Source organism: Stegostoma tigrinum, chromosome 8 (assembly GCF_030684315.1).
Source record: "Stegostoma tigrinum isolate sSteTig4 chromosome 8, sSteTig4.hap1, whole genome shotgun sequence".
NCBI lineage: Eukaryota > Metazoa > Chordata > Chondrichthyes > Orectolobiformes > Stegostomatidae > Stegostoma > Stegostoma tigrinum.
Window position 1 is genome coordinate 100,314,330 of NC_081361.1, and position 22,812 is coordinate 100,337,141.

Below are 22,812 nucleotides of genomic sequence, written 5' to 3' on the forward strand. Positions count from 1 at the left end.
AGGCTATGTGGTAACAAGGCCTGGTGTGTGGGGTGGGGGGCTGGGATGTGGGAGAGTTCAGGCCTTAAAATTATTGAACTCGATATTGAGTCCGGAGGGCTGTAGGATTTATAGCATCCACAGTTCTTTCAGTTAATATTGTGGAAATTTGCCCAAGTATGTCCTGTACACAAAAAGCAGGACAAATCCAACCCGGCCAATTACCGCTCCATCAGTCTCCTCTCGATCGTCAGCAAAGTGATGGAAGGTGTCAGTAACAGAGCTACCAAGCAGCACCTGCTCAGTAATAACCTGCTCAGTGACGCCCAGTTTGGGTTCTGCCAGGGCCACTCAGCTCCTGATCTCATTACAGCCTTCATTCAAACATGGACAAAAGAGCTGAATTCCAGAGGTGAGGTGAGACAGTGACAGCTCTTGATATCAAGGAGACTGAGCAAAACTAAAGTCAAAAGGAAATCGATGATAAAAATGGTAGGAAAAGAAAGAAGTAAAATCCTGTGGATGCTGGGAATATGAAATAAATCTGGAGAAACTCAGCAGGTCTGGAAGCATCTGTGGAGACAGAAACAGAGTTAATTTTTCGAGCCCAGTATGGTTCTTCATCAGAACTGAAAGGAGCTGGAAAATGATATGTTTTATGTGTCAATTAAGGAGGGAAAGAAGAGCAACTGGAAGTAGATTATAAAGGGGCTTAGAGCCAAAAACAAATGCAATGAGTATGGTGGGAATGGAGGATACACAGATAAATATCACAGGGGCAAACTAAGAGGAAATAAACAAAATAACTATCACAACAGGAACAGTGCCAGCAAAACCATTAGGACTAAAACCTGATAAATTTCTTGAACCTGTTGGGATACAATTGAGGATATCAAAGGATGTAGTTACAGAGATAGTGTATACACTGACTGCAACATTCCAGGAATTCTTACATTCTGGAATAATCAGAGAGGATTAGAAAACTGCCATTGTAACACCATTATTAAAAATGGGAAGGAGACAAAAATAGCTAATTATAGGGCAGTTAGCCTAATGGCTGTTGTTGGGAAAATGTCAGAGTCCACTGTCAAGAATGAAATAGCAGGGCATTTAGAAATACAGACGAGGATCACACAGAGTCAATGTGGCTTCGTAAAGGGGAAATCATGGCTGACACATTCATTAGAATTCTTTGAGGAGGTAATAAGTAGGATAGATAAAGGGGAGGCAGTGGTTAGAATTTTCAGGAGGTGTTTGGTATCACACCTTGGGTTGTTTAAATATGACAAGAGTCCACGGTATTAGCGTGAACTGAGGATCAGCTAAATAATAGAAGCCAGAGAGTTGGGATAGAAGGGGAGCAGGTTCAGGATGACAAACTGTAAGTAGTGGATTTGGCACAGGGATCAGTGCTGGAGCCAATTATTTTTAATACTTTTTTTTATTCACTCAGGCACGTAGGCATCATGAACATTTATGGCCTGTCCCTAGTTTGCCCCTTGAGAAGGCAGTGATGAGCTGCTGCCTTGAAGCACTGCAGTCCACCGGCTGTGGGTTGACCCACAATGCCCTTAGGGAGGGAATTCCAGGATTCTGACCCAGCAACAGTGAAGGAATAGTCATATATTTCCAAGTCAGGATGTAAGTGGCTTGGAGGGGAACTTGCAGGGGGTGGTGTTCCCATGTATCTGCTGCCCTTGTCCTTCCAGATGGAAATGGTCATAGGTTTGAAAGGTGCTGTTTGAGGATCTTTGGTGAATTTCTGCAGAGCATCTTGTAGATAGTACACACTGCTGCTGCTGAGCGTCAGTGATGGGGGGAGTCAATATTTGTGGATGTGGTGCCAATCAAGTGTGGGCTGCTTTGTCCTGGATGGTGTGAAGCTTCCTGAGTGTTGTTGGGGCTGCACTCATCCAGGCAAGTGGGGAGTATTCCATCACACTCCTGCCTTGTGCCTTGTAGGTGGTGGACAGGCTTTGAGGAACCAGGAGTTGAGTTACTCGCTGCAAAATTCCTAGCCTCTGACCTGCTCTTCTAGCCACTGTGTTTATGTTGCTCGTCCATTTCAGCCAATGGTAACTTCCAGGACGTGGTAGTGGAGGATTTAGCAAAGGTAATGAATTTGTTTGTTGTACCCTGTGTGTTGATGTAAAGAACACTCACCTGGTCCAAAAACATTTACCTTCTGTTTCTGCTCTCATGTTTTACCTACATTTCTGGCTTTCTTTCAGAATATCTAGGATTTTATCAACAATTTGAAACTTGACTTCAGGTCAATTGTTGTGTACAGAAAATCAGTTTGATCTGCTTTTCATGGTGATTCACACAATCTCACTGAGGCACTAGGTTCTGGTATTCAGTGAGACAGAGTCACAAATGGTCTCAAACCACCATTCCTGATGCCTGCTAATCCACGTTGCTGACTGACAGAACATTCATGGGGAAGTACTGGCTCGAGATCAGAAAACCAACAAATTAGGAGAAAGGTGGGAAGTCACTCCCTTCAGGCTATTGACTGACTCTTCTGTTGAAGAGTGGAATCATTCTGATCACATTTCATTTGAATGGTTGAATAAGTTCTGTACCAAATCAGCCAGTGTTTTCTGGATCCAGCAAGCAAATATACAGGCAGTCCTGGGTTATCAGCACATTTCATTCTGGAGTCTGTTCACAAGTTGATTTGTATGCAAATCAGAACTCAATTCAGGATTTACACAGGGGCTGATAATAAGTACTGGAAATATTTGTAGGGTGGATCGTTAAAATTAAATCTTTAATTGCGACTGCATTTGTAAGTTAGATGTTTCTGAATCAGGGACCCTCTGTACCAAATTGTATAGTGTTTCCAGCACAAAACAGCCTGTTTAACCAAGCAATGTTGGTCATTGCACTCCACTTGAGCTACTTCTCTTCATCTCACCCTATCAGTATAAGTTAGTATGAAAGGAAGTACTGTTCCATTGTCTGTGCAAAATCCTTTGTTTCAATTTCATGACTAACTCAGCAAAGATCCAAATTTGCCCAAAATCTGGGGGCATTTGGGTAGTCAAGCTGAACAATCTGATTGGTCATCATCAGAGACAGTCACTCAAACATACCTGCCATGAGTCTGCAAGTTCTCAAGTCACACTGTTAAAGGTTTAGTGAAAGGGGACATGGTGGGTTAACGGTAATGTGCTGAGATTAGTAACCCAGAGATTCAGGTGAATGTGCTGGGGCATGGGTTCAAATCCGACCACAGCAGATGGTGGAGTTTAAGTTCAACTGAAATTCTGGAATTGAAAGCAAGTCTCAGTGATCATTGATTGTCAAAACAGGCTCATCTGATTCACTCATGTCCTTTAAGGAAGGAAATCTGCCATCTGTACCTGGTCTGACTCTAGACCCACAGTAATGCGGTTGACTCTTAACTGCCCTCTGAGATGGCAGAGGCAACCCCTCAGTTCATGGGCAATTAGGGATAAACAGCAACTCCTAGCCTTTCCAGGGATGCCTACACCCCATCCAAGAGGAAAAAAGAAATAAGCAGCCCATCTAAATAAGTGCTGAGATCTCAGCGTTACTTCAGCCCTGGTTTTCATTAACACTAGTTTTGATGAAAGTAGATGATCCATTCACAAAGGAAGAAAAGTTGGAATGGTGTGAATTGATAGGGTTATCTCACAAGCAAAACATTTTAATAGATTTGTTTTGAGGAAATAAGTCTATATGAAGTGAACTTGATATATAGCCTCCAAGTTCACTTCTATAATCTCTTAAAAGGAAATTTGCAAAAAGATTTAAAAAGTCAGTGTTACATTGATAAGGTGAAGGGCCCTTGTGACAGTATCCCTACCTTTGAGCCACAAGACCGAGGTTCAAATCCCATTTGTTCCAGAGCTGTGCAATAACATCTCTGGATGAGTTCATTAGAAAATTTCTACTTGAGAAGATGGTTATTGAAAGAGTTTTGTAGTAAATTGGTGCCAATTATTGAGAACACCTCAATCATTTCCAACTGAGCCCTGACTGTAATGTTCCTTTGAATTACTTTCAGTTGAGAAGTAATTGTTACCAAAGTCATTCTCTCAGAACAGAAGCAGCCTAAAATGTGATCTCTTTTCCTCACTCTCTACAAAGACTACCTGATCTGCTGAGCTTTTCCAGCACTTTCTGACCTCACTGAGCACACGCTGATTCAGAAAGTTGCTTTTTTGTCAATTTTGTTTTTTTTCCTCCTTTGCCTGTATTTATTTGCTCACACATATCACAAAAATTGCAAAACAAAACCCAGTTTAAATAAACTCCCTCTGCCTTCACTGGGATGTAAGGTCAATGTGATGCACAGGTTTGCGAGCAGGCAGATGAAGGGAATGTTGTATAGATTTGGAAGACTTTGCCTAAAAGAGTGGTAGGAACAGATTCAGTAATAACCTTCAGAATGGAATTGGATAGAAATGCGAAATGGATGGAATTATAGGGCTGAGGGATTAATAGGAGAGCTCTTTCAAACAGCTGACACAAGCATTGAGACTGAGTGGCTTCTGTCTGTGCTGTATCATTCTGTTGGTCCATAACCATTGACAATATCTCTCTTCCCTGTACAAGACCACCCAACATTGTCTAATCTAGGAGTATATGAGGGTTTTACTGTGAACGATTGGGAGAGTCCATCTTCGATTGAATTCCGCTCTCCACCACACTCTGCTCTGTGGGAAACTCTCCTTCCCAAGTGGCAAGCCTGGCCAAGAATTTGACAGACTCAGTCGTAACTCACACCTTACTACTGTTGGGAACCTGACATGTGTCCACATCGGCAAATCTGTTAAATCTCTCCAACAAAATTCACGTACAGAGAAGGAACAGACAGTAAGACAACATTGAACCATAGTTTTACAGTATTAACATGATTTGCTATGAAAAGCATCACCTACTGGTTCACCTAGAGGCCCAGGGAGTCCAATCTCAGTGCTGTCATCTCCTGGATAGCCCTACAAATGAGAGAAAAAGGGGCACAGACTGAGGTCAGTGATAACTCACAGCAAACAGGAAGGGTCTGTGCTGTGGCGACAAAAGCCACCTTTGACTTTCTATTAAATGTTATTGTGATTTTGACTGAGAACATCAGGCCAAATTGGGAACAGCCCCAGTCAGTGCATAATGCTGCAGTGTAGACTGTAGTATAAGGCACTTAGTGCCTGAAAGACTTAACTGACATTAAGAGATATGATCAGTCCCTTCAGAATGAGAAAGGACTGTTCCTTGTAAGGGCTCACCAGTTCTCATGTGTTGTTCTCATGGTAATGTGTACTTTTTTCAATTCATTTGCAGGACGTGGGCATCACTGGCTGGGCCCGTATTTACTGCCCATCCCTAGTTGCCCTTGAGAAGGTGTGGGTGAGCTGCCTTCTTGAACTGCTGTGGATTGACCCGCAAAGCCCTTAGGGAGGGAATTCCAGGATTTTGACCCAGTGACAGTGAGGGTACGGTGATATACTTCCAAGTCAGGATGGTGAGTGGTTCGGAGGGGAACTTGGTGCTCTTAAGTGGAGTCTGTTGGAGACTATCATATATCTTTCCCAATGTCATGTACCTAGCTTTGAATTACAATATAGTCTGCATTTACTGAGCCAATCTTCAGCCAAAGATTTTGTGTGGGCATCCTTCGCCTCATGATACCAGTCCTAGGCCAATACCAAGATGAAAGATTGCTGTCAGGAAATCTCACTGATGTTTCCCCATCATCCTATTATAGTCAGTTTGCTGCTGAAATCAGACCATCAGCTGGCTCAGCTAAGAGTTTCAGCAGATCTCTGGGCAGTCCCAGGTACCTCTGCTGTATTAACAGCAGCTGTGCTCTCCACTGTTTGGGCTGTAAGCTCAAAACTTCCGAGAATTTCTGATTCTCCATCTTCTCCCACAGGGTTAGGAGTTTTTGGAATGCCTTGCCACAGAGAGCTGTGGGGGCAGAGTCCTTTAAGGCTGAAAACGTTCTTGATCAGTCAGGGTGTCAAGGATTACGGGGAAAATGCAGGAGAGTGGACGTGAGGAGGGTGGGATCAGCCATGATCCTATTGAATGGCAGGGTGTGTATAAGAGGCGTGTTTCGTATGGCCTTATGGTCCTCCAGGCTCTTGAAACCTCTCATTCATCCTTTAGGATGCTTCTTGAAGCCAATCTATTTGAGCCTGTTTTGTCCAGTCACTGTTACATCTCCTTACATGATCCAGTGTCAAATTTCATTTCATTTTCATTCCTGAGAGGTGATTTATGATGTTCCACTACATTAAAGGCAATCTACAAAGGCGAGTTGTGTTATGATCCCAGCTGTTCACAATAACGGGAAAAGAGCCAGATTCCAGATTGAAACCTGGCTCAATAGCAGAGAAGTTTTACTTTTCTCTGTTGTTCACCATGGGGGAGGGGGGGGTCAGTTACGTGACAAATGCACAGGAGGCTGCCAATGTACTTTCAACAGAAGAATAGCAATGTTTTTCTGTCATAAAAGCCATGAGCTACATTACATCAGACATCACAACAGCTATTGGAATAAACTCATGATGAATATCAGAAAGAAAGAATCAAGCATTTTAGCCCCAGAATGAGTTTGGATGCCTTGGGAATTCCTACACCCTCTCGCCACACTTCTTGGTCCAACTGACACAGATGTAATTACTTTTTGGAAATTTTTAACATTCACCTGGTTCACTAATGTCCTTTAGGGAAGGAAACTGCCATCCTTACCTGGTCGGGCCTACATGTGACTCCAGACCCACACCACTCTGGTTGACTCTTAACTGCCCTCTGGGCAATTAGGGATGGGCAATAAATGCTGCCTGGCCAGCGATGTCCTCACCCCGTGAATGAATGAAGAAAATAAAACTATGTTCTTTAATCAACATCTCTCTGAGACCTTTAACCAAGCTGCCAACTCAGCTTATTATTACTGCTCAGCATGAGTTTAAGGTTTTGGAGTAGGTTTGTAGCTCGGGTTGTGTGTTGAGGTTGGTTGTCTTGCTGAGCTGATTTGTTGTTCTGCAGACGTTTCGTTACCGTGCTGTTTAACATCATCAGCGTAGCCTCTGATGAAGCGTTGGTGTGTTTTCCCGCCTGGTGTTTAAACTTTGGGGTCGTTGCGATGGATTGCTTCACTTCCAGGTTTCCTCCATAGTGGAACGTATATGGGATCGAGTTGTATGTGTTTATTGAGGCTGTTTTTATTAATTATTATTTATTATTAATACGTTCCTTAAACTCACATCTTCAACCATATTATAGGATGTCTTTCCTCTCTGACACCGCTACAGCATTCTGCTTCCAAAGTTACCCTCTAAGTAAGTTAGGACTTCTTTCTTTCCGCCCTGACTGCTGCGGACACTGCTGAGCTACAGCGCCTCTGTTGCACCAGACCTTTTCATTCGGAGTGAACTCTGCTCCTCTCCCTCTGGGTTTTAAAACTGAAATTGGCGAACTTGACCTCCCCAGGTTGCTTGTTTTCACTTATTGAAACTCACAGGATTTCTTGAAAATGCTCTTTTTAGAACTCACTGTTCAACATTACTTTCTGACCTTGGTTAAAGAAAAACATGCCAGACCTTAATATAACCAAAAATAAAATTCATTTTCTTCCTCAACAGCACAACTTGTTTCCAAGTAAAAATTTATCACAATCCTTTACCATCCTTGTCGGAGATTAATGAAAATTAGGAAGTTAAGCTCAAAAATTCAAACAGCTGAGCAAAATATTTAATTTTCTGCTAGAAATCCTTTCAGAGTACAAATGTTCAGCAGGTGGGACACCATCTTGGCAATGCTGACTGCAAACACAATGCTAAAGAGTTACCTTCTCCCCCTTTGGTCCTGGGGGTCCTTGAGGTCCCGATGGCCCTTGATGACCCTGGAAGAAAAACACACTGTCTGTCTGGAAGATTTCTGTGACCAGGCTAAATAAAGGCTAACCCAATGTCCACAACAATCCTGGATTGAGACTCCCTCAGATGAAGAATGACCTTGAATGGTAAGGACTAATTGCGTCCAGCAAGAACTAGTAATGATTGAAGTTGGTGCGGAGACTGCCACCTACAGGAGGAAGGGAGGAGTTCACCACCTCGAGGAGGAAGGGGCGGCACAGTGGCTCAGTGGTGAGCTCTGCTGCCTCACAGTGCCAGGGACTCAGGTTCACTTCCAACCTCGGGCGCCTGTCGGTGTGGAGTTTGCACATTCTCCCTCTGTCTGTGGGGGTTTCCTCCCACAGTCCAAAGATGGGCAGGTTAGGTGGATTGGCCATGCTCCATTGCCCATAGTGTTCAAGGATATGTATGGCTCAGTGGATTAGGTATAGGAAATGCAGGGTTACAGGGAGTTGGTAGGAGGGTGAGTGTGGGTGAGATGCTGTTTGGAGAGTTGATGTGGACTCAATGGGCTGGATAGTCTGTTTCCACACTGTATGGATTCTGTGGAGGAATTCACCACCTGCGTACCTGAAGGAGCTGTCAAACTTGCAGCAATCTCCCAGTCTCATTTTAACCACTCTAGTTTGTGAGAGGGAATGGGGTAGAAGGGAAGGGGAAATTCCTGCCATTGCTGACAATGGAATTTAAAATCGAGACAGATCCAGAATTAAGAAACTCAAAAACCCATCGGGTTCACACATGCCCTTTAGGGAAGGAACCTGCCATCCTTACCTGGTCTGGTCTACATGCGACTCCAGACCCACAACACTGTAGTTGACTTTTAACTGCCCTCTGGGCAATTAGGAATGGGCAGTAAATGCTGACTAGCCAGTGACGCCCGCATCCCATGAATGAGTTTTTAAAAAAGCATCACATTGGAGAGTGTATAAAGCTTTATCAGGATGTTGCTAGGGATTAATAAAATCACATGAATGGTATAGTTAAGGTTGAAGGTAAAAATTGATTAGTCTTTAAGCAGTTGTAAAAAAGGATTGTCCCTTGACCATCGAGGATTCGGTGTGGAGAGCATTGCAAACTGCAGGACTGTGAAGTTGGAGGTTAAAGCCATTGATGGATACTCAGTATGTCTCTAGTTTCTGCAGCATTGACCATTCGAGGCATACGCAGGGTGTGTCAGATTGCTGTCTTTGTGGGTTTGGCGAGGATATAACTAGTCAAGTTGATGTGGTTTACTGGGTTTTCAGTCGGCTTTTGGTAAGGTCCAACGTAAGAGATCAGCATTAACACATTGGAAACAGTTCACAGAAGGTTTACCGGGCTAATCCCTGGAATAAGCCAATTGCTTTAAGAGGAAAGGTTAGACAGGCCAGGACCTTCAGCCCAACAAGCCTGTGCTAACTAACACATGACTCCTTTCTAAACTAAAAATCCTTTGCCTCTACTTGGTCCGTTCTCCTATTCCCAGCCTGTTTACATCTGCAAAGATACCTCTTAAAGGCTGCTGTTGTATCTGCCTCCATCTCCTCCTCTGGCAGCATTTACCACTCTCTGTGTAAAAAACCCGACCCGTATGTCTCCTTCAAACTTACCCACTTTTGCCTTAAACCTATGTCCCATAGGCATTGACATTTCTACCCTGGGAAAAATACTCTGACTGTCCATTCTGTAAATCTTTCCATAAATAAGGAGACCAAAACTGCTCAGTGTTCAAGTCATGGATTCACCAAAGCTCTGTCTCATTGAAGTATAACCATCCTCACTTTTACACTCAATTTCTCTCATAATAAAGGGTGCCATCTCATTCGCCTTCTGAATTACAAGTTGTTACTGCATACTACCACTTTGTCACCAATGTGCCAGAATATCCCAATCCCTTTGAAACCATCCTTATGTTTTTATTGTTTTTGGACAATAATGTAAAAACTGCCGAAAAACCATCATATCAGAGAACCTTATCTCAGGGGAGAAGGCCACGTGGCCCATCAAGGCTGTGTTATCTTTTTCGGACAGAAAACGAGCTGGTTCCATTCCCTCAGATCTTTCCCCATCTCCTTTCAAATTTACCTTCCAGCGTCTGTCCAATTCCTTTGTGAAGGGAATCCTCAAATATCCATCAGACCCTCAGAGAGGACCAATCACTAACTAAATTCTAACCAGACATCCAAATACCAACTGCTCATTATACAATCGTTTTCCTCATGGAACCCTTGCTTTTTTAAGTCTTAAATCTGTCTTCATGCTTTGGAACAATTCTCCCAAGTCTCCTCTTAGCCTTTGCTGTTCTGATGTCCGAACTATTCATAAAGCCTCTGGAAATCTCTGCTACTGAAAGTGATCAAAGTTAAAGCACTGAATGTTTTCAGGAAGGAGTTAGATGTAGTTCTTAGGCCTAATGGGATCAAAGGGTATGGGGTGAAAGTAGGATTAGGGATTGAGTTGGGTGATCAGCCATGAACATATTGAACAGCAGAGCAGGCTCGAAGTGCTAAATGGTCTATTCCTCGTGTTATTTTCTATGCTTTTATGTGAACTAACACTGCTGCACTTAGATTTAAAAGACCAAATATTAAAGCCCTGTGTGTGTCAGAAATGTGCATTTTTGACCTGACATGAATATCCCCACCTTTACTGTCAAAACCCAACAGTAGGGTTATGTAAGTCTAAGGAATGGAATCAGAAATTAATCAAACTTGAACTGGAACAAACAGGAAGTCCCTGGTAACAACTGGTTATCAAGTCTGGAATGCACCATGTTAACCTTCACTGATCATAATCAAATTTTAATGAGTAAAATACATCATTTGTTTAAATTCATGGATATAGTTCTCCAAAAGTGCATGGGAGATATTCCTGTACTTATTGCAGTTTGTGAATTTGGATTTTTAGTTCAGATTCCGGAAGTCAGGCATTGATTATCTAGCTCCCAGGGTTTATCTCTCAGTCGCCTGTATTCTGTCAACTTGCGATGGGTTTGGATAATTTGGTAAAGCAGGATACAGGCCTGGGGTTCTGTCATTCAAAAAGAAGACCGCTCCAAACAACCAAATTATGCGGGGCATGGCCAGTCAGTCTCCCAAGTCTGTCAGTGAAATGATGGGTGATCTATATCTCAAGCCCCATTCCTTTCACTCTGTTCTGTATTAGTACCTTAGTCCTAGCAACAGAAGAAAATTGGCTTCAGATTGAAAACGACCAACCCGCAAGAAACATCATAGAAAGTAATTTTATACTTCTCCCCACCCCCCCCCCTTTAGAACATAGAACAGTACAGACCATTCAGCCCACAATGTTATGCCAATCTATTATCCTACTCTAACCTGCACACCCTTCATTTAGGTCACAAGGATTTTATTTATTTACTTCTGGGAGATGGGTGTCAATGCCATTTCTTACCCATCCCTAGCTACCCCTTGAGAAGGTGATGGTGAGACTGCCTTCTTGAGCCCCCTGCAGCCCAAGTTCTGTGGGGTTGACCCACAATGACTTAATGTAGGGAATTCCAGGATTTTGACCCAATGGCAGTGAAGGAACCGTGATATATTACCAAGTCAGGGTGGTGAGTGGCTTGGACGGGAGTTTGTAGAGGGTGGTGCTTCTAATTTCTCTTCCGAGTGGCCTGGTTCTAATTTTAACACATGTCCCCTGTTCCTTAAAGCCCTCCGCCCTCATCATCTGAGCAAGAAACATTCTCTGTCCAACTTTTCGATTCTTTTCAAGTTCCTATAAACCTGGCAGCAATCATCTTTTGTCCTCCTAAATTACAGGGAATCCAAGCCTAGTTGAGGCAATTCTCTGCTGAGAAGTTAACCTTTAGTGTCCCAATGACACTGAGGTATTGGTACTTCACTCTCTACACGGGTAAACTTTCCAAATGGAGAAAATACTGCTTGGTGTTTGCTGGTGATCAATGATGGATGTTTTTCGCCTGGATTGATATTCACTTACCGGATATCCCACAAGTCCTGGCTCTCCCAGTGGTCCCATTAAACCAGGAGGACCCTATACAGATAGAAATAATTACTCTGCAGGAATAAAGATTTGGATCAATACACAATACAAATAATTGCTCCAAGTCAATACTTTTCAATGTCATTCGGTCTAGCGGTGTTCAATCACAGGATCTCCCCTCTTCTCTGGCCAACACTGATCCCGCAGGATCTCCCCTGTGCCCTGGCCAACACTGACCCTGCAGGATCTCCCCTCTTCTCTGGCCAACACTGATCCCACAGGATCTCCCCTGTGCCCTGGCCAACACTGACCCTGCAGGATCTCCCCTCTTCTCTGGCCAACACTGACCCCACAGGATCTCCCCTGTGCCCTGGCCAACACTGACCCTGCAGGATCTCCCCTCTTCTCTGGCCAACACTGACCCCACAGGATCTCCCCCATCCCCTGGCCAACACCGACCCCACAGGATCTCCCATGTGCCCTGGCCAACACTGAACCGGCAGGATCTCCCCTCTTCTCTGGTCAACACTGACCCAACAGGATCTCCCCTCTTCTCTGGTCAACACTGACCCAACAGGATCTACCCTCTTCTCTGGCCAACACTGACCCCAGAGGATCTCCCCTGTGCCCTGGCCAAAACTGACCCCAGAGGATCTCCCCTGTGCCCTGGCCAAAACTGACAGCCCAGGATCTCCTCTGTGCCCTGGCCAACACTGACCCCACAGGATCTCCCCTGTCCCCTGGCCAACACAGACCCCACAGGATCTCCCATATGCTCCGGCCAACACTGACCCCACAGGATCTCCCTTGTGCCCTAACCAACACTGACCCCACAGGATCTCCCCTGTGCCCTGGCCAACCCTGACCCCACAGGATCTCCCTTGTGCCCTGGCCAACTCTGACCCCACAGGATCTCCCTTGTGCCCAGGCCAACCCTGACCCCACAGGATCTCCCTTGTGCCCAGGCCAACACTGACCCTGCAGGATCTCCCCTCTTCTCTGGCCAACACTGACCCCACAGGATCTCCCCTGTGCCCTGGCCAACACTGACCCTGCAGGATCTCCCCTCTTCTCTGGCCAACACTGACCCCACAGGATCTCCCCCATCCCCTGGCCAACACCGACCCCACAGGATCTCCCATGTGCCCTGGCCAACACTGAACCGGCAGGATCTCCCCTCTTCTCTGGTCAACACTGACCCAACAGGATCTCCCCTCTTCTCTGGTCAACACTGACCCAACAGGATCTACCCTCTTCTCTGGCCAACACTGACCCCAGAGGATCTCCCCTGTGCCCTGGCCAAAACTGACCCCAGAGGATCTCCCCTGTGCCCTGGCCAAAACTGACAGCCCAGGATCTCCTCTGTGCCCTGGCCAACACTGACCCCACAGGATCTCCCCTGTCCCCTGGCCAACACAGACCCCACAGGATCTCCCATATGCTCCGGCCAACACTGACCCCACAGGATCTCCCTTGTGCCCTAACCAACACTGACCCCACAGGATCTCCCCTGTGCCCTGGCCAACCCTGACCCCACAGGATCTCCCTTGTGCCCTGGCCAACTCTGACCCCACAGGATCTCCCTTGTGCCCAGGCCAACCCTGACCCCACAGGATCTCCCTTGTGCCCAGGCCAACCCTGACCCCACAGGATCTCCCTTGTGCCCAGGCCAACACTGACAAAGCAGGATCTCCCCTATCCCCTGGCCAACAGTGACCCCACAGGATCTCCCCTATGCCCTGGCCAACAGTGTCCCCACAGTATCTCCCCTGTGCCCTGGTCAACGCTGTCCCTGCAGGATCTCCCCTCTTCTCTGCCCAACACTGACCCGACAGGATCTCCCCTGTCCCCTGCCCAACACTGACCCCTCAGGATCTCCCCTGTCCCCTGGCCAACACTGACACCACGGGAACTCCCCTGTCCCCTGGCCAACACTGACCCCTCAGGATTTCCCATGTGCTCTGGGAAGCACTGACCCCTCCAACAGTTGGTTCCAACTATGATCTTGTATTGCAAATCAAAGATATCTGTGGAATCTTGCTGTGGCATGCAATAAATATTAAAATTCAGAAGTCACATGACACCAGGTTATAGTCCAACATGTTTATTTGAAAGCACAAGCTTTCGGAGCCCTGCCCTTTTGCCAGGTGAAGTGCTGACAACTGACAAAGGAGCAGCACTCTGAAAGCTTGTGATGTCAAATAAACCTGCTGGACAATAGCCTGGTGTGGCCTAACTTCTGACCTTGTCCACCCCAGTCCAACACCGGCACCTCCACATTGTCTCGAACATTACCCTTGATCCTCGGGAGCCCCTCACTCCTTTGGGCCCTGGGTCTCCTTGTTGTCCTGGTTCACCTCGATCACCTTGTTCCCCAGGTGCTGCCCGGTGCCCCTTCTCACCCTTCAAAACAAAGTGCAGAGTGACACATTCTGTTTCCCAACCACTTCATATCCACAATAGACATAGACACTAAAGAAGGAAATTGGCAAGGGCTGATAAGGAGGTTTGCAATGGCATGGCAGTGAGGACAAAGGTGTTAGGTGACAGGAGGAGAGAGATGAGTTGGTTGGATGGGCAGATCAGTTGCAGGTGGAATTTTGCCCTGATAAAAGTGGGGGGATGCACTTTGGCAGGAACAGGACACAGGGGTACTCAGTGAATGGCAGGACAGAAGGAAAATCATTGGAAAAGAGAGATCTTGGGCTCCTTGTTCGCAGATCCCTGAAGGTGGAAGGACAGGTTAATACGGTGGTTAAGGGCACTTGCCTTTATCAGCCAGGGCATAGATTATAGGATCTGGGAGCTGATGCTGGAACTGTACAGGACTTTGGTTTGGCCACAGCTGGAGTACTGTGTGCAGTCCTGGTCCACACACCACAGGAAGGATGTGATTGTACTGGAGGGGGTGCAGAGGAGGTTCACCAGGATGTTCCTCCTGAAGCTGCAAATCACAGTATGAAAGAATAGGCAGGATAAATGAGTGGCTTGTGAGATGGTGCAGGAGGGAGGGGTTCAGATTTTTGGGACAATGGGGCCGGTTCTGGGGGAGGTGGGACTATTACGAATCAGACGGTATATACCTGGGCAGGACTGGAACTAATGTCCTCGGGGCTGCTTTTGCTAACGCTATTGAGGAGGGTTTAAACTAATGTGGCAGGTGGATGGGAACCAAATGAGAAGGAGGTTAGTGGACAGTAAGGAGGTAGTCACTAAAGCCTGTAAGGAACTAGATAATGAAGTCAGTGTGACTATGGGGAAGGGTAGGTAGAGAGCAGATGATGAACGCAAAGGGACAGGTGGTCTGAGGTACCTTTGTTTTAATGCAAGAAGTGTAGTAGATAAGGCAGATGAACTTAGGGCTTGGATTAGTACCTGGGAGTATGATGTTATTGCTATCACTGAGACTTGGTTGAGGGAAGGGCAAGATTGGCAACTAATATGCCAGGATATAAATGCTTCAGGCGGGATAGAGAGGGAGGTAAAAGGGTTGGAGGAGTTGCATTACTGGTCAAACAGGATATCACAGCTGTGCTGAAGGAGGGCACTATGGAGGGCCTGAGCAGTGAGGCAATATGGACAGAGCTCAGAAATAGGAAGGGTGCGGTAACAATGTTGGGGCTGTACTACAGGCCTCCCGATGAGATAGAAGTACAAATATGTGGACAGGTTATGAAAAGGTGCAGGAGCAACAGGGTGGCTGTGGTGGGAGATTTTAATTTTCCCAACATTGACCGGGATTCACTTAGTGTTAGGGGTTTAGATGAAGCAGAATTTGTAAGGAGCATCCAGGAGGGTTTTCTAGAGCAGTATGTAAATAGTCCCACTAGGGAAGGGGCCATACTGGACCTGGTGTTGGGGAATGAGCCCGGCCAGGTGGTTGAAGTTTCTGGAGATTACTTTGGGAACAATGATCATAATTCTGTGAGTTTTAGAATACTGATGGATAAAGATAAGAGTGGTCCTAAAGGAAGAGTGCTAAATTGGGGTAAGGCCAACTATAGCAAAATTCGGCAGGAGCTGGGAAATGTGGATTGGGAGCAGTTGTTTGAGGGTAAATCCACATTTGATATGTGGGAGGCTTTTAAAGAGAGGTTGATTAGAGTGCAGGACAGATATGTCCTTGTGAAAATGAGGGATAGAAAGGGCAGGTTTAGGGAACCAGGAATGACATGTAAAATTGTGAGATTAGCAAAGAGTAAAAGGAGGGAAGCTGTGCGAGGAGTCAGAGAAAATGAGTGGGATTCTGAATGAGTACTTTGTGTCAGTATTCACTGAGGAGAGGGACATGACGGAGGTTGTGGTTAAGGATAAATGTTTGATTACTCTAGGTCAAGTCAGCATAAAGGTGGGTGGGTAAGTGTTGGGTATTCTAAAAGGCATTAGGGTGGACAAGTCCCCAGGTCCGAATGGGATCTATCTCAGGTTGTGAGGGAAGAGAGAGAGGAAATAGCGAGGGCCTTAACAGATATCTTTGCAGCATCCTTCAGCACGGGTGAGGTCCCGGAGGACTGGAGAATTACTAATGTTGTCCCCTTGTTTCAGAAGGGCAGCAAGGATAATCCAGGTAATTATAGACCGGTGAGCCTGATGTCAGTGGTGGGGAAGCTGCTAGAGAAGATACTGAGGGATATGATCTATTCCCATTTGGAAGAAAATGGGCTTATTAGTGATAGGCAGCTTGGTTTTGTGCAGGGAAGGTCCTGTCTTACAAACTTGATAGAATTCTTTGAGGAAGTGATAAAGTTGATAGATGAGGGAATGTCATATACATGGGCTTCATTAAGGTGTTTGATAAGGTTCCCCATGAAAGGCTGATGGAGAAAGTGAAGTCACACGGGGTCCAGGGTGTAATAGCTAGATGGATAGAGAACTGGCTGGACAACAGGAGACAGAGAGCTGTAGTGAAAGGGAGTTTCTCAAAATGGAGAACTGTGACCAGTGGTGTCCCGCAGGGATCCGTGTTGGGACCACTGTTGTTTATGATATACATAAATGATCCGGAGGAAGGTATAGATGGCCTGATTAGGAAGTTTGCAGATGACACTAAGATTGATGGAGTAGCAGATAGTGAAGAGGACTGTTGAAGAATGCAGCAGAATACAGATAGATTGGAGAGTTGGGCATAGAAATGGCAGATGGAGTTCAATCCAGGCAAATGCGAGGTGATGCATTTTGGAAGATCCAATTTAAGAGCGAACTGTACAGTAAATGGAAAAGCCCTGGGGAAAATTGATGCACTGAGAGATCTGAGTGTTCAGGTCCATTTTACCTGAAGGTGGAAATGCAGGTGGATAAAGTGGTCAAGAAGGCATATGGCATGCTTTCGTTCATCGGACGGGGTATTGAGTACAAGAGTTGGCAGGTCATGTTACAGTTGTATAAGACTTTGATTCAACCACATTTAGAATACTGCATACTGTTCTGGTCGCCACATTACCAAAAGGATGTGGATGCTTTGGAGAGGGTGCAGAGGAGGTTCACCAGGATGTTGCCTGGTATGGAGAGTGCTAGCTATGAAGAGAGGTTGAGTAGGTTAGGATTATTTATATTAGAAAGACAGAGGTTGAGGGGGGACCTGATTGAGGCCTACAAAATCATGAGAGGTATAGACAGGGTGGATAGCAAGAAGCTTTTTCCCCAGAGTGGGGGTCTCAATTACAAGGGGTCATGAGTTCAAAGTGAGAGGAGGAAAGTTTAAGGGAGATATGCATGGAAAGTTCTTTACGCAGAGGGTGGTGGGTGCCAGGAATGTGTTGCCAGTGGAGGTGGTAGAGGCGGGCTGAGATAGCGTCATTTAAGATGTATCTAGACAGATGCATGAATGGGCAAGGAACAGAGGGATACAAATCCTTAGAAAATAGGTGACAGGTTTAGATACAGGATCTGGATCAGCACAGGCTTGGAGGGCCGGAGGGCCGAAGGGCCTGTTCCTGTGCTGTAATTTTCTTTGTTCTACTCCAGACTGGGGCATTATTGAGAGATAATGGGGACTGCAGATGCTTGAGAATCCGAGATAACAAGGTGTAGAGTTGGATGAACATAGCAGGCCAAGCAGCATCTTAGGAGCAGGAAAGGTGACTTTTCGGGCCTGGATCCTTCAACAGAAAATCTTCTTCTTTCTGAAGAAGGGTCTAAGCCCAAAGCATCAGCTTTCCTGTTCCTGAGATGCTGCTTGGCCTGCTGTGTTCATCCAGCTCTACACCTTGTTATCTGGGGCATTATTGAGCCTACTTTCTGGTCTGCCTCACCAGGCAAGCAATTGGATTTCTGACCCTGCTTGGAACATTCCTGATAGTGGGAATGTCACAGGGAGGAATCAAACCACCCGATTATATCCTCTCTGCTCCCATCCTCCAAGCCGACCAGGCTGCTGATTCAGGTTAAAGGCAAAAAAAAACTGCAGATGTGGAATCCAGTGTAGACAAACAGGAGGCTGGAAGAACACAGCAGGCCAGGCAGGGCCTGGAGGAAAGGGGCAGTCAATGTTTCAGGTATTACCCTTTGTCAGCCAGTCTGAAAGAAGGATAATACCCAAAATGCTGACTCCTCCTCCTCCAAAGGCTGCCTGACCTTTTGGGTATTATCCTTATTTCAGACTGGCTGACAAAGGGTAATACCTGAAACATTGACTGCCCCTTTCCTCCAGGCCCTGCCTGGCCTGCTGTGTTCTTCCAGCCTCCTGTCTACCAGCTGATTCAGGTCATTGTTTTCAGACTTTGTTCTAAGGAAGAGTCACCGCACCGGAAACATTAACTCTTCTTTCCTTCACAGGTGCTGCTGAGCTTTTCCAGCAACTTTGTTTCTGTTCCTGATTGACAACATCTGCAGTTCTTTCAGCTTTTATTTAAACTAAATGACCTGACTGCTTTGACAGTTCCCTCGACATAAAAGCGAGAGGAAACCTTTTTCCCTGAACGACCTCGTTGTCCTGGCGTGCCCCGTTTCCCTTCGGGTCCCTGTGGAGAGAGAATCAAAACACTTTATTTAGTTTAGATTGAGAAGGTGCGAGGCGTGTAAAAATCCCTGCCTCGTAGCAATTCACGGCCCATTAATTTCACCTCCATTATTACTTATCTCCCAGTAACTAAGAGGATGCTTGATGCATATGGTTTCTTCATCTGTAGCCATTTAAGGGTCCGTGTGCTTATGGCCTTTATTAATGCTATGAGACCACAGGGGGCAGACTGACTTGTGACACAATAGCACAAGGGCCTGGCAGTAGGGTTTTGACATGGACAGGGAAGTGGCTGGCAGGCAGGGAACATGGGACAGGAGGAGATGGCTCTTTTTCCAAGTCACAGCCAGTGACCATTTGTGTACCTCAGGCACCAGAGCTCGGACCCCAATGTTCACAATGTAACATGACGACTTCGATAACTGAGCTAAAGGTAATATCTTCAAGTCTGTGGATGCCATGTGTGTGAGGGTGAACTGTGAGGCGAACACCGAGATGATTCAGTGTGATTTTCACAAGTTGAGTGAGTGGGCAAATGCATGGCAGATGAAGTGTAGTGTGAATAAATGTGAGGCTATCCATGTTGCTTGTGAAAACAGGAAGGCGGGTTAGTATCTGAATGGCTATGGTTTGGGAAAGGGGGAGCTGTAACAAGACCTGGGTGTCCTGGTTCAGCAACTGCTGACAGTAAACATACAGGTACAGCTGGTGGCGAGGAACATGGTTGGGGTGTTGGCCTTTGAGGTGAGAGGATTCGAGTACAGCAGCAGGCATGTCTTGCTACAAATGTCCTAGGCTTTGGTGAGACCACAGCTGGAGTACAGTGGACAGTTTTCATCTCTTTATCTGGGCAAAGATGTTCTGTGGACGGATGGGGTGCAACAAAAATTTACCAGATAGTTTCCTGGGAATGGCAGCACTAATGTACAGAGAGAGATTAGATCAGTTAGGGCTGTATTCATTGGAGTCTGGAAGAAATAGGGGAGTTGAGTCTCATTGAGACATGTTCAAGTCTAACAGGGCGAGACAAAATAAACACAGGAAGGATGTTCCCGATGAACAGGGAGCCCAGGCCAGGAGCCACAGTGTAAGGATACAGGGTTGGACTGAGAGCCTGTGGAATTCTCTGCCAAAGAAAGCAGTTGAGGCAAAACATTGAATGTTTTCAAGGAAGAGTTAGATATAGTTCTTAAAGCTAAAGGGGTCAAAGGGTCAGGGGAGAAAATGGGGACTGGGGGCTGAGTTGAATGGTTAGCCATGACCATAGTGAATGGCAGTACAGGCTCGAAGGGTGGAATGGCTTCCTCTTGTTCTTAGCTTCTGTGTTACTATCCCATTACTTCTTCTCAAGTGGATAGCTAACCCTCGCAGCCATGGAACATATGAAAAGTTCCCTCTGCTGTTCCCCACTCATGTGTCATGAGGAAAGGCTCAGCAAATTGGAAAATGCCGGGGTAATTTACAAATATGAATACTAAGACAGGAGGAAGCAAGTCAGACCCTCCAGGCAGATACCCCATGCAACTAAACAATGGCTGATTTAAATCTTAACTCAACCTTCCCCAAACACCTTCTTCTGGACTATCCCACCTCCACACCAGAGGGAGCAGCTTTCCGTGCGCCCATGCGTATCACTTGAAGAAGAGTTGACCTCTGGCCTGAGGCCTACAGTAAAAAGCTACTGACAAGCAGCAAGATAGACTTTCAAAGGCAGGGATTTTGAATATCTAACCAAGAACTTGGAAGTAAAACCTCAAACCCACAGCCAGGTTTTTCAGGAGTGAAGTTAAACATCCAAAGTATGACAAAACTTTGGAGAATATTCCTGAAACAGGCAACTGATGCAGGCTGGGTGTTGGGAGGTAGCAGTAGAATAGATGGCTAGCATGGATATGATGGGCTAAATGGCCTCTTTGTGTGCTGTAACTTTTCACAGACCACTCTTCGTTTTACATCTGCAATTGATGGATTTTTGTTATCAAAAGGCATTAAGGGATAATGGGATAGAGACAGGCGTGAGGAATTTGGTAAGAGATGGAATAGGTACAAGGGGCTGAATGACCCTCCTGTTACTGCGAATGATCACAAACCAACATAACAAGAGCAGGCAAATATTAGCCATTGGTTGATGCAAATGATCTACAGCACAATGGTTAACAACAGAAATTTACTCGATTCCTTTGTTTGACACCAATTTGTGAATTATGCAATTGATATCCAGACTTTGCTGAAACTGTTTATCTTGCACTCGTGAAGACAAATGCAAGAAAGCCAAATTTCAAAGGAGCACAACCATTTATACTGCAGGGGAGAAAAGGCACTAATCTCTAAACTTTGTTCAAGGAATGTTGGTGTTGCTGGGTCGAACATTTATTGCCCATTCCTAGTTGCCCTTGAGGAGGTGGTAGTGAGTTACCGTCGTGAAGGTAGGTACACACACAGAGTGGTGTTAGGGAAGGATTTTCGGATTATGACCCAGTGACACTGACAGAATGGCAATAATGCTCCAGGTCAGGATGGTGTGACTCAATGTGACACTGATTGCCAAGGTGTTGCCTTAGAGAAAACAATGGGAGCTTTAGGTTCATTTATGCTCACTAGAAATAGCATACATTCAACTCTGCAAACAATAGGGATATGGTCAAGCCTTTCTGGAATTATTGAGGAGATTGAGGAGCCTTTAGAGTCATAGGGTGATAGAGTAATTCAGCATGGAAACAGGCCCTTTGGCACAAAATGGTCCAGGTTGACCATGGTGCCCACTCAGCTGGTTCCAACTGGCCACATATCCCCCTAAACCCTTCTCATCCATGTATTTACGCAAACAGTTTTTAAATATTGCTATTGTACCTGCCTCAACCACTTTCTCTGGCAGCCCATTCCATATGTGCATCGCTCTCTGTGTGAAGGATCCTTAGGTCCTTCTAAAATCTTTCCCTTCTCACCTTAAATCTATACCCTCTACTTTTCTACTGTCCATCACTGGGAAAAAAAGACAATATGTATTCATCCTATCTATGCCTCTCATGATTTTATACACCTCAATAATTATGGGCAGCACAGTGGCTCAGTGGTTAGCACTGCAGCCTCACAGTGCCAGGGACCCAGGTTCAATTCCAGCCTCGGGTGACTGTCTGTGCGGAGTTTGCACATTCCCCCCGTGTCTGCATGGATTTCTTCCCAGTGCTCCGGTTTCCTCGCACAGTCCAAAGACGTGCAGGCTAGGTGGATCGGCCATGCTAAATTGCCTGTAGTGTTCAGGGGTATGTGGGTTATGGGGGATGGTCTGGGTGGGATGCTCCAAGGGGCGGTGTGGACTTGTTGGGCCGTAGGTCTTGTTTCCACACTGTAGGGAATCTAATCTAATCTAATAAGGTCTTCCACCATTCTCCTACTTTCCAAGGAATAAAGTCCTACGCTGGCCAACCTCTCCCTATAACTCAAGTCCCTGTAACTAGTTCTCGCAACGTCCTCATAAATCTTCTTTGCACACTTTCCAGTTTAACCATGTCTTTCCTATAACCGGGGTGACCAAAACTGTACACAATACACCGAGTGCAGCCTCACCAATGACCTATACAACTGTAACGTAACATCCCAACTCCTATACTCAATGCTTCGACCGATGAAGGCCAACATGCGAAATGCCTTCTTCACCACCCTGTCCACCTGTGACGCCGCTTTCAACAAACTGTGTACTTATACTCCTAGGTCCCTCTGTTCCACAACACTCCTCAGGGCCTTACCATTTACTGTATAAGTTCTATCTTGGTTTGACTTTCCAAAGTGCAACACATCACAGTTATCAGTATTGAATTGCATTTGTCAATCCTCTTCCCACTTCCTCAACTGATCGAGATCCCTCTGTAATTTTTGATAACCTTCCTCACTATTAACGATACCTCCTAGTTTTGTATCATCCACAAACTTATTAATCATGCCTTGTACATTCACATCCAGGTCATTTTTGTAAACAACAAATAACAAAGTGTTTAGTTTCCCATTGGTTTCTCTACATCAAGACCTTGTTCAAAA

At 45.7% G+C, this 22,812-nt stretch overlaps 1 protein-coding gene across 4 annotated transcripts in view; it reads right to left on the reverse strand.

Annotated features, from left to right (window-relative positions):
• LOC125456638 (collagen alpha-1(XXIV) chain) overlaps window positions 1–22,812 on the reverse strand; it is a 373,921-nt gene that overhangs the window by 59,866 nt on the left and 291,243 nt on the right. For all 4 annotated transcript variants that reach the window (XM_059648175.1, XM_048539953.2, XM_059648174.1 and 1 more), the window contains 5 exons: window positions 18,725–18,778; window positions 14,115–14,222; window positions 11,817–11,870; window positions 7,802–7,855; window positions 4,893–4,949 (listed from right to left, as the gene is read on the reverse strand). In XM_059648175.1, coding sequence (XP_059504158.1) covers window positions 4,893–4,949; window positions 7,802–7,855; window positions 11,817–11,870; window positions 14,115–14,222; window positions 18,725–18,778 — 327 coding nt within the window. The remainder of the gene's footprint in view (window positions 1–4,892; window positions 4,950–7,801; window positions 7,856–11,816; window positions 11,871–14,114; window positions 14,223–18,724; window positions 18,779–22,812) is intronic.